The sequence below is a fragment of the Muntiacus reevesi genome, chromosome 17, assembly GCF_963930625.1.
Source record: "Muntiacus reevesi chromosome 17, mMunRee1.1, whole genome shotgun sequence".
NCBI lineage: Eukaryota > Metazoa > Chordata > Mammalia > Artiodactyla > Cervidae > Muntiacus > Muntiacus reevesi.
Window position 1 is genome coordinate 48804691 of NC_089265.1, and position 12793 is coordinate 48817483.

The 12793-nt window shown below is 39.2% G+C and overlaps 1 protein-coding gene across 4 annotated transcripts in view; it reads left to right on the forward strand.

The window, feature by feature from the left end:
- PCSK5 (proprotein convertase subtilisin/kexin type 5) overlaps positions 1–12793 on the forward strand; it is a 498339-nt gene that overhangs the window by 287792 nt on the left and 197754 nt on the right. For all 4 annotated transcript variants that reach the window (XM_065908244.1, XM_065908247.1, XM_065908246.1 and 1 more), the window contains exon 12: positions 6713–6901. In XM_065908244.1, the coding sequence (XP_065764316.1) occupies positions 6713–6901 (189 nt within the window). The remainder of the gene's footprint in view (positions 1–6712; positions 6902–12793) is intronic.

Here is a 12793-nt window from a genome sequence, read left to right on the forward strand (position 1 = left end):
TATTTCTACACAAATTTCATTTACCAATTCAGCATCTATTTTTCTTTCATTTATTGGATATCAAGAACAGGACTAGTGGCAGAGGCAGCCGGGAGGAGTCCAGATCTCCTCCTGCATGTGCTGCATCCCTGCATCCTTTCTGCCAGATGCCTGGGACCCTCAGAGCCCAGAGAAGCAGCCCAGACCCGGCTGACCAGAGGCACCCAGAGCCATGTCAGAACTTTGAGCAAGGCCTGGTGACACCCATCAGTCTTCCCAGCCCGACTTCAAGATGCTGAGCCTGAAGCTTCTGAGGCTGTTCAACAGGCAACGTACGCCCCAGAGATCAGGCCCTGAGCCTTTGGAGTAAGAGCGCTGACTCCAAGACTAGGGAGTATCAAACACTGAGAATCACACAAAGGAAACCACTTGAATACAAGACCCGGCATCACCCAACCACCAGTAGCATCCTGTGCAGGATGCCTCATCTAAACAACAAACAAAACAAAAATACAAACCCAATCATCAGCAGATAGGAGTACCACTCAAGGCTGAGTACCTCACTCAGCCTTGCCAATCAGAGGAAAAAGAGACAAACAAAAACTCCACACAAATCTTACCCTATGCGAAGCTCACACAAACCACTGGACCAATTTTAGGAGGACAGAAGCCAAAAGAAAAAAGGAATTCAACCTTAATCAAGGAAAGAATTCAAATTTCCTTGATGCCTGGGAAAGGAGACCTCAAACACAATAACTTAAAAAAAAAAAAATGGAAAGGCAGAGAAATACTGCTCACATGAAGGAACAAACTAGAAACACAGAAGTCCAAATAAATGAAGAGCAAACAGGCAAACTACCTGAAAAAGAATTCAGAATAATGATAGTAAAGATGATCAAAAACCTTGAAAACAAAATGGAGAAAATGCAAGAATAATTTAACAAAAACCTAGAAGAATTAAAAAATAAACATACAGAGACAAACAACACAATTACTGAAATTAGAAATACTCTAGAAGGAATCAATAGAATAACATCTGAAGCAAAGGAACAAATCCGTGAACTGGAAGATAAATTGGTGGAAATAACTTCTGAAGAACAGAATAAAGTAAAAAGAATGAAAAGAGCTGAGAACAGTCTCAGAGACTTCTGGGACCATATCAAACACACCAACATTCGAATTATAGAGGTCCCAGAAGAAGAAGAGAAAAAGAAAGGGTATGAGAAAATTTTTGAAGAGATTATAGTAGAAAATTTCCCCAACATGGAAAAGGAAATAGTCAATCAAGTCCAAGAGGTACAAATAGGCCCATACAAGATAAACCCAAGGAGAAACATGCCAAGACACATACTAATCAAACTAACAAAGACTAAACACAAAGAAAGAATATTAAAAGCATCAAGGGAGAAGCAACAAGTAACATACAAGGGAAACCCCATATGCTTAACAGCTGATCTTTCAGCAGAAACTCTGCAGGCCAGAAGGGAATGGCAGGATATATTTAAAGTACTGAAAGGGAAGAATCTACAACCAAGATTACTGGACCCGGCAAGGATCTCATTCAAAAATGATGGAGAAATAAAAAGCTTTTCAGACAAGCAAAAGTTAAGAGAATTCAGTACCACCAAACCAGCTTTACAACAAATGTTAAACAGACTTATATGGTCAAGAAATACACCAGAAAAAAAGATCTACAAAATCAACCCCAAACAATTAAGAAAACGGCAACAGGAACATATATATCAATAATTACTTTAAATGTAAATGGATTAAATGCTCCAACCAAAAGATACAGACTAACTAAATGGATACAAAAATAAGACCCGTATATATGCTGCCTACAAGAAACCCACTTCAGACCTCAAGACACATATAGACTGAAAGTGAGAGGATGGAAAAATATACTCCATGCAAATGGGAAGCAAAAGAAAGCTGGAGTAGCAATCCTCATATCAGACCAAATAGACCTTAAAATAAAGAAGATTACAAGAGATAAGAAAGGATGCTACATAATGATCAAGGGATCAATCCAAGAGGAAGATATAACAATTGTAAATATCTGTGCATCCAACATAGGAGCACCTCAGTACATAAGAGAAACACTAACAGACATAAAAGGAGAAACTGACAGTAACACAATAATAGTAGGAGACTTAAACACCCCACTCACACCAATGGACAGATCATCAAAACAAAATTAATAAGGAAACACAATTCTTAAATGATACATCAGATGAGATGGATATCATTAATATCTTCAGGACATTCCATTCAAATGCAGAAGAAGACACCTTCTTCTCAACTGCACATGGAACATTCTCCACGATAGACCACATCCTGGGTCACAAATCAAACCTCAGTAAATTTAAGAAAACTGAAATTTAATCAAGCATCTTCTCCGACCAAAATGCTATGAGACTACATATCAATTACAAGAAAAAAACTGTAAGAAACACAAATACATGGAGATCAAACAACATGTTTCTAAATAACCAAAAGGTTACTGAAGAAATCAAAAGGAAACCAAAACTTTTCTAGAAACAAATGACAATGAAAAGACAATAGCTCAAAACCTATGGGGTGCAGCAAAAGCAGTTTTAAAAGGGAAGTTTATAGCAATACAGCCCTACCTCAAGAAACAAGAAAAACATCAAGTAGACAACCTAACTTTACAACTAAAACAACTGGGAAAAGAATTTAAAAACCCCAAAATTAGTAGAAGGAAATAAATCATAAAGCAGAAATAAATGAAAAAAAAAATAGTAAAAATTAATAAAACTAAAAGCTGGTTCTTTGAGAAGATAAACAAAATTGACAAAGTTTTAGCCAGACTCATCAAAAAAAGAGAGAAGAATTGAATCAACAAAATTAGAAATGAAAAAGAAGAGATTACAACAGACAGTGCAGAAATACAAAGGATTATAAGAGACTATTATGAACAACTATATGGCAATAAAACAGATAACCTGGAAGAAATGGACAGATTCTTAGAAAAGTTCAGTCTTCCAAGACTGAACCAGGAAGAAAGAAATTATGAATAACCCAATTACAAGCACTGAAATTGAAACTGTGATCAAAAAACTACCAAAAAACAAAAGCCCAGGACCTGATGGCTTCACAGGAGAATTCTGTCAAACGTTTAGAGAAGAGATAATGCCTATCCTTCTAAAACTCTTTCAAAAAATTGCAGAGGAAGGAACACGTCCAAACTCATTCTACAAGGCCACCATCACCCTGATACCAAAACCAGACAAAGACAACACAAAAAAAGAAAACTACAGGCCAATATCACTGATGAACATAGATGCAAAAATCCTCAACAAAATTTTAGCAAACAGAATTCAGCAACACATCAAAAAGCTCATACACCATGATCAAGTTGGGTTTATTTCCAGGATGCAAGGATTCTTTAATATATGCAAATCATTCAATGTGATACACCATATTAACAAATTGAAAGATAAAAACCATATGACCATCTCAATAGATGCCGAAAAAACCTTTGACAAAATTCAGCACCCATTTATGATGAAAACTCTTCAAAAAATGGGCATAGAAGGAACCTACCTGAACATAGTAAAGGTCATATATGATAAGCCTACAGAAAACTTTATTCTCAATGGTGAAAAACTGAAAGCATTCCCCCTAAGATCAAGAGCAAGATAAGGGTGTCTAGTTTCACCACTATTATTCAACATAGTTCTGGCTACAGCAATCAGAGAAGAAAAAGAAATGAATCCAGATTGGAAATGAAGAATTAACACTCTCACTGTTTGCAGATGACATGATACTGTGCATAGAAAACCCTAAAGATAGTATCAGAAAATTACTAGAGCTAATCATTGAATTTAGCAAAGTTGCAGGATACAAAATCAATGAACAGAAGTCACTTGCATTTCTATACACTAACAATGAAAAGTCAGAAAGAGAAATTAAGGAATCAATCCCATTCACCATTGCAACAAAAAGAATTAAATATCTAGGAATAAACTTACCTAAGGAGACAAAAGAACTGTACACAGAAAATTATAAGATACTAATGAAAGAAATCTAAGACCACATAAACAGATGGGGAGATATTCCATGTTCCTGGGTAGGAAGAATCAACATTGTGAAAATGACTATACTACCAAATGCAATCTCCAGATTTAATGCAATCCCTATCAAATTACCAAGGGCATTTTTCACAGAACTAGAACAAAAGATTTCACAATTCATATGGAAACACAGAAGATCCCAAATAGACAAAGCAATCTTGAGAAAAAAGAATGGACCTGGAGGAATCAACCTTCCTGACTTCAGATTATACTACAAAGCTACAGTCATCAAGACAGTTTGGTACTGGCACAAAAACAGAAATATAGACCAATGTAACAAGATAGAAAGCCCAGAAATAAACCCATGCACCTATGGGTACCTTATTTTTGACAAAGGAGGCAAGAATATACAAGGGGGTAAAGACAGCCTCTTCAATAAGTGGTGCTGGGACATGCACAGCTACATGTAAAAGAATGAAATTAGAATACTTCTAATACCACACACAAAGATAAACTCAAAATGAATTAAAGACCTAAATGTAAGACCAGAAACCATAAAACTCTTAGAGGAAAACATAGGCAGAATACTCGATGACTGAAATCAAAGCAAGATCCTCTAAATGGATCATAGAGGATCCATTTTGTTTTTAATGGAAATAAAAAAACAAAAGTAAACAAGTGGGACCTGATTAAACTTAAAAGCTTTTGTACAGCAAAGAAAACTTATAAGCAAGGTGAAAAGACAATCCTCAGAAAGGGAGGAAATAATAGGAAATGAAACAACTGACAAAGGATTAATTTCCAAAATATACAAGCAGCTCATACAACTCAATACCAGAAATACAGACAATCCAATCAAAAAGTGGAAAAAAGACCTAACAGACATTTCTCCAAAGAAGACACACAGATGGCTAACAAACACATGAAAAGATGCTCAACATCGCTCATTATTAGAGAAATGCAAATCAAAACTACAATGAGATATCACTTCACACCGATCAGAATGGCCATCATCAAAAAGGCTACTAACAATAAATCCTGGAGACGGTGTGGAGAAAAGGGAATGCTCTTGCACTGTTGGTGAGAATGTAAATTGATACAGCCACTATGGAAGACAGTATGGAGATTCCTTAAATAACTAGGCATAAAGCCACCTTATGACCCAGCAATCCCACTCATAAGCATTTACCCTGGGGAAACCAAAATTAAAAGAGACACACGTATCCCATTGTTCACTGCAGCACTATTTACAATAGCTGGAACATGGAAGCAACCTAGATGTCTATTGACAGATGAATGGATAAAGAAGTTGTGGTACATATACACAATGGAATATTACTCAGCCATAAAAGGGAATGCATTTGAGTCAGTTCTAATGAGGTGGATGAACCTAGAACCTATTAGGCACAGTGAAGTGAGTCAGAAAGAGAAAGATAAATACTGTATTCTAATGCATATATACAGAATCTAGAAAAATGGTACTGATAAATTTATACAGGGAAACATTAGAGAAGCAGACATAGAGAATAGACAGATGGACATGGGAAGAGGGGAGGAGAGGATGAGATGTATGGAAAGAGTAACATGTAAACTTACATTACCATATGTAAAATAGATAGCCAATGGGAATTTGCTGTGTGGCTTAGGAAACTCAAACACAGACTCTGTATCAACCTAGAGGGGTGGGATGGTGAGGGAGATGGGAGGGAGTTTCAAAAGGGAGGGGATATATGTATACCTGTGGTTGATTCATGTTGAGGTTTGACAGAAAACAGCAAAATTCTTTAAAGCAATTATCCTTTGATACAATATAAATTTAAAAAAAAAATGGGGCTAGATATTAGGGATAGAAACAGGAATAAGAAATGCTTCCACATTTATGGAGCTTACAGTCTATTGGGGAAGTCAAACCAAAATAATACAATAAATAGATAATTACAAGTTACAATAAGTGAAATAAAAACGGTAGAAAATGAAAGACAGAGAACATGATTTTCCTATGGTTCAATGATGGCCTTAGAGAGTGAAATTTAAGCTTTAATCATGAAAGAAGATGAGTCAGCTATAGGAAGAGCAATAAAAAAGCACTAGAGGCAGAGTAGCACATGCAATGTCCCTGAGCTGGGAAACTTGAATTATCCCAGAACTCAAACCAGTGCTGGTGGGGCTGGAACCCCGTCTTCAGAAGGCACAGAGGTACAGGAGGAAGTTTGGGAAGAAGACAGGACCTTGTAGGCAAAAGGAAGAGTGGGCTCCTCTTAGTTTATAGAGCAAGAAAATGGTAGACCAGGGATTTGAACTAAGGTTACAGTAGTCCCCAGGTCCCCTATACTGGTGGTACACAAAGTGGATTCCATAGTTCAGCAACATCACTGTCACTGGAGAGCTTTCTGGAAATGCTCATTCGTGACCCACCCCAGGAACTCCAGTTCCAGAGCCTAGTAATGTGTTTTAACAGGATCGATGTCCACTACCTTCACGAAGATCAAAGACACCTTAAATTCCCCATTCCTCTCATTTACATCTTTCTCACAGTCCAAGCAGGATTACTCCTCTAAGCAACCTAATCATTTGCCTGAGGGGCTGGTCCTTTAAGCATCCACTGCTTATCTTACACCATGTAGTCCTGCCAGGCCTGCAGGTTCACTCAGTCGGGCTCTGCTGTGCACTTTGCTCAAACTTCTTCTCTGCTGCAGGACGATTCGCCCCAACAGTGCAGTGCGCTCCATCTACAAAGCTTCGGGCTGCTCCGACAACCCCAACCATCACGTCAACTACCTAGAGCATGTAGTCGTGCGCATCACCATCACCCACCCCAGGAGGGGAGACTTGGCCATCTACCTGACCTCACCCTCAGGAACCAGGTCCCAGCTTTTGGCCAACAGGTACGGTCATGGCCCCTGACCACCAGTGTGCACTCAGCTACTCATTAAGCTGGAAAGAGAATGAAGAATCAGCAGTTCTTCATTTTATTTTGTTTTTTTTTTACTTTTTACGAAGTTGAAGGTTGTGCATGTACAAATATTATAAAATCATGATTTTTCATACAATTTTTAAAGATTACTTTCCATTAACAGTTTTTACAAAATATGGGCTACATTCCCTGTGTGGTACAATACATCCATGAGCCTATCTTATACCCAATAATTTGTACCTCCCACTCCCCCACCTATATATTACCACTCCCAACCCCATCCACTAATTTGTTCGCTATATCTGTCTGCTACTTTTTTGTTATATTCACTAGTTTATTGTAGTTTTAGATTCCACATGTAAGATATACAGTGTTTGTCTTTCTCTGACTTACTTCACTTAGTATAATGCTCTCCAAGTTCATCCATGTTGCTGCAAATGACAAAAATTGTTTTTATGCCTGAGTAGTATTCCATGTTGGAGAAGACAATGGCACCCCACTCCAGTACTCTTGCCTGGAAACTCCCATGAACGGAGGAGCCTGGTAGGCTACAGTCCGTGGGATCACTAAAAGTCGGACACGACTGAGCGACTTCACTTTCCCTTTTCCCTTTCACGCATTGGAGAAGGAAATGGCAACCCATTCCACTGTTCTTGCCTGGAGAATCCCAGGGATGGGGGAGCCTGGTGGGCTGCCGTCTCTGGGGTCTCAGAGAGTCAGACACGACTGGAGCAATTTAGCAGCAGCAGCAGCAGCAGTATTCCATGTATGCATGTATGCGTGTATCCATATAGAGATGTATGTATATATACATATATGTGCTCAGTCGTAGCTTACACTTTGCAATCCCATGGACTGTAGCCTGCCAGACTCCTCTGTCCATGGAATTTTCCAGGCAATAATATTGGAGTGTGTTGCCATTTCCTTCTCCAATATATACGTATACACACACACACACTCTTATACCACAGCTTCTTTATTCATTCATCTTTTAATGGACACTTAGGTTGCTTCTATATCTAAGCTATTGCAAATAATCTGCTATGAACATTGGGGTCTACTTATCTTCTTGAATAACAACATGATTAAAAATTAGGCAGAACTAAAGAGACATTCTTCCAAAGAGGAAATGTAGATGACCAACAGGTCCATGAAAAGATGCTCAACATCACAAATCATCAGGAGAAATGCAAATCAAAACCACAGTGAGTATCACCTCACACCTGTCAGAATTGCTATCATCAAAAAGAATACAAATAACAAATGTTTGCGAGGATGTGGGGTAAAAGAAATTTTTGTACACTGTTGGTGGGAATCTCAATTGGTGCAGCAACTGGAAAACAGTATGGAAGTTCTTCAAAAAACTAAAAATAGAACTACCATAAGACCTAGCAATTCCACTCCTGGGTGTAGATTTAAAAAAAAAAAATTAATTAAAAATATACAGCTGTTCTTTAATTTCTTACTACCCTAAGAACTTCAGTGAGGGGCGCCACCTAGATGTCACAATGAGATGGTCATAGCTCTCACTGCCCACACATAAACAGAGTAATGAGCTGCCTAGAATCTATTGGCATGAAGGAGTGTAACACTTAAGATTTGTGTAATATTAAAAGGATGCCACAGAAAAGTTAAAGGCCACCTGTTGTTGTTTATCCTATAAAAGAAATGCAGAACACTGACTCTTTAGGCCTCTGAGATGGTCTTCCTGGCCCCTAAATGTCTGCTGGCATTTGTTGCAGATTAACTGAATGCTCTTGCCTGAGCACTTTCCAAAGTTAAACGAAATTCTGTTTGTTTTAAAAAATATTTTGGCATATTTTTTTCTACAAAGATTCAGTTAGTAAATGTTTCAAGCTTTGCAGGTCATGTGTCTGTTACCAATCCTCAACTCTGCCATTAGAGTGCAAAAGTCATTGTAAACAACATAAATGAATGTGCATGGCTGTGTTCCAATAAAACTTTATTTACACAAACAGGCCAAGGGCCGAATTTAGTTTGAGGGCTGGCAGTAGTTTCCTAACCAGTATTTAAAGGTTGGCCCTTTAGCCTTTATTGGCCAAGGGAACACTCACTTTCTCTTTGTAGCCTCTTCCATTCTCTCCACTCCCTTCAAACATTTCTCCAGCAGGTAATTGTATTTCCAGGATCCTGCTGAAAGGCCAGAATGTTCTAGCACAAGTTTTCTTCTGCTCCATTGGCTTTTCGAATGGTTGGGATTATGGGTGGGGGATACTTGTCAGCAAGTGGGACCAGATGGGGAAAGGCCAGGTTCTCTTACACACTCCATTCCCATTATGCTTCCAAACTACAAGCCACAGTGAGAAGCCTAAAAGTTTCTTTAATTTGATATTTTTCTCCAAGAGGAACATTTAATAGGAGCAAAAACTTTACTGTCAAAGGCCTATACAGTCCACATGAAAGCCAGACTTTTCTGTCGACAGGGCCACCTCTCCACATGCCAGGCATCCGCAGCAGTGGTGATCTCTGGTAGGACACTGACAACAGCCCAGACGAGCTGAGGGGCCAAGTCCAATGCAGGCCCGCAGAGCCGAAAGTGAGACTGAGGGACTCTCAGTGGCTTTTCAAAATCTCCACATTCATCTGCTGTAGGACAGTAAGGAAAAGAGAAAGCAAGAGCATTTCTAGAGTCTCTCACTGCATTTTATTTCTGTTCTTGGAAGTCTTCTTGTGTTCGTCCCTAAAACCTAACATCTTTCATTAGGGCATGAGGTAACCTGGGCTTCGTATTCTATGAAGGGAACCTTTGCCAGGATCAGTATATGCAGCTGTGAGAAATTGAAGGATGCTTTGGCATCCAGTCACTGGACACGCCCTCCTCCCTCTGCAGTCAGGGATCTCAGCTGCCGCCAGGCCTTGCTACTACCTGCCTGAGGCTTCTCTTGAGCAAGCAAGGCCTTCAGATGCACAATTCTGTGATTAAGGGAGATCACGCCAGCTGTTGTTACCAAAGCCAGGGAAGACCTTGTTCTTGACTTCTTTTTTCTTTTCTTGACTGCAGTTCATTTGCATTGAATTTGGAGTATCCAGGTGACCCCAGTGAAGTAGTAAGGTTGGCTTCACACATGTGCACCTCTTCTCCCTGGAGCCCCCTCCATTGTAGAAAAACAGTCCACCCACAGTTGTTTGCTTGGAAAACTCAGTCCCTTCAGCCTTTCTGTGATCTTCTGCGTATTTCAATATTTCTTGTTGGCTTCCCTGGAAATGACTTCAGTGAGGAAACTTGTGAGCAGAGGAGCAAAAGATTCCAAGACAGGCATTTGGTGAATTACAGTGTCACTGGCTCCAGTTCCTCGTGAATTCTTCAACAGCAGGCATCTGCTTTGCTCTTTGCAAAGTGCTAAACCCCGAAGTGCTGCCTGACTTGTGTCAAAGAAAAGTAACAGGCATTTTCGACACTCGGTGATCCATCTTATGGTTCACTTTAGTCTGTCCCATAGGGACCCCCTGGGAATAAGGTCTGCATGCAGAGTACATCTTCTTGGTCTGGAGCCTTTCTTAAAGTGCTGCTCTTTTGTCTGTCTTCCATCTCAGTGCTGAAAATAAGTAGCCACCCCCCCCAAAAAAAAATATGGTAGACAAAATGGAGTGGAGGGAGGGAACTGGAGATAAAGAATGTAAAAGGATGTTATGAATTCATTTGCCCACAGTTCCGCAAAACACTGCTATGAACATCTGACCTTATAAATGTAAAACAGCTGCACTTGGTCCCCAAACCAGTCTGGCCACCCTTCCAGGGCCTGGCTACCCCATCCTTGTTGTACTTGACACTAGTAGAATCCCTCCTACTGAAGTAGCTAAGGCAAGACGGTTTCTTTCGGCATTTTTTTCCTTCTGGCATATTCCAATACTTTAATTTTATTAGAGGAAATCTCTCTTCAGAACTTCCCAGTCTCTGACCTCCTGGCAGAGAGACCTCTGTGTCCTGTCGCCTTGGCCCTATTTCAGAGCACACTCCCAGCATTGGGAGCTGAGGGAAGAAGCATCAACAAGGGATGGGCAGGTGGTGACGGGAAGGTCTGCTTTGCTTCTGGTGGCCTTCAAGTTGGCCTGCTGGGCTGGGCACTAATACCTTTCCTCAAGGAAAAGGTGATCAGGTCAGGGTTTAGAAGGAATTTGTATGTCAGAGATTTTTTTTTTTTTTTTTTAAATTGAAGTATAGTTGGTTCACAATGTTGTGTTAATTTCTGCTGTATAGAACAGTGATTCAGTTATATACACACATGTACACATTCTTTTTTATATTCTTTTCCATTATGTTTTATCATAGGATATTGCATATAGTTCCTTAGGCTACACAATAGGACTTTGTTGTTTATCCATTCCACATGTAATAGTTTGCATCTGCTAATCCGAAATCCCTAATCCATCTGTCCCCCAGCCCCCTTTCCACCGGGCAGTCTATGTCTGTTTCTGTTTCATAGATAGGTTCATTTATGTCATATTTTAGACTCCACATATAAGTGATATCATACGGTATTTGCCTTTCTCTTTGTGATTTGACTTCACTTAGTATGATAATCTCTAGGTCCCTCCATGTTGCTGCAAATGACATTATTTTGTTCTTCTTCATGGCTGACTAGGGTTCCACTGTATATATGTACCACATCTTCTTGATTCATTCATCTGCCAATGGACATATAGGTTTTTTCCATGTCTTGGCAATTGTGGATAGTGGTGCTACAAACATAGGGATGCATGACCTTTTTGAATTACAGTTTTTTCTGGATATATACCCAAGCATGGAGTTGCTGGATCATATGGTAATTGTATTTTTAGTTTAAGGAACCTCCATACTGTTTTCTACAGTAGCTGCACCAACTTGCATTCCCACCAGTAGTGTAGGAGGGTTCCCTTTCTCCACACTCTCTGTAGCATTTGTTATTTTAGACTTTTTAATGATGGCCATTCTGAGTGATGTGAGGTGATACCTCATTGCTGTTTTGCTTTGCATTTCTCTATTAGTGATCTTGAGCATCTTTTCATCTGCCTATTGGCCATCTGTATGTCTTCTTTGGAGAAATGTCTATTTAGGTCTTCTACCCACTTTTCAATTGGGTTGGGTTTTTTGGTTGAATTCATGAGCTGTTAACATACTTTGGAAATTAAGCCCTTTTGGTCACATCATTTGCGGATATTTTCTCCCATTCTGTAGGCTGTCTTTTCATTTTGTTTATGGTTTCCTTTGCTGTGCAAAAGCTTATAAATTTGATTAGGTCCCATTTGTTTATGTTTCTTTCTACCTACAGGAGACTGACCTAAGAAAACATTGGTATGATTTATTCAGAAAATGTTTTGCCTATGTTCTCTTCTAGGAATTTTATGATGTCACATCTTATGTTTAAGTCTTTAGGCCATTTTGAGTTTATTTTTGTGTATGATGAGAGGGTGTGTTATAAGTTCATTGATTTTTACATGCAGTTGTCCAGCTTTTCCAACCCCACTTGCTGAAGAGATTTTTTTCCATTGTATATTTTTTGCCTCTTTTGTCAAAGACTAGTTGACTGTAGGTGTGTGGGTTTATTTTTGGGGCTCTCCATTCTAGTCTGCTGATATATATGTCTGTTTTTGTGCCCATACTACACTGTTTTGATTATTGTAGCTTTGTAGTATTGTCTGAAGTCTGGAAGGATTATGCCTTCTGCGTTGTTCTTTTTCCTTAGGACTGCTTTGGCAATTCAGGGCCTTTTATGGTTCCATAGAAATTTTAGGATTATTTGTTCTAGTTCTGTGAAAAAAATGTCATGGGTAATTTGATAGAAAGTGTTAGTCATTCAGTTGTGTCTGAGTCTGTGCAGACCCTTGGACTGTAGCCCGCCAGGCTCCTCTGTCCATGGAATTT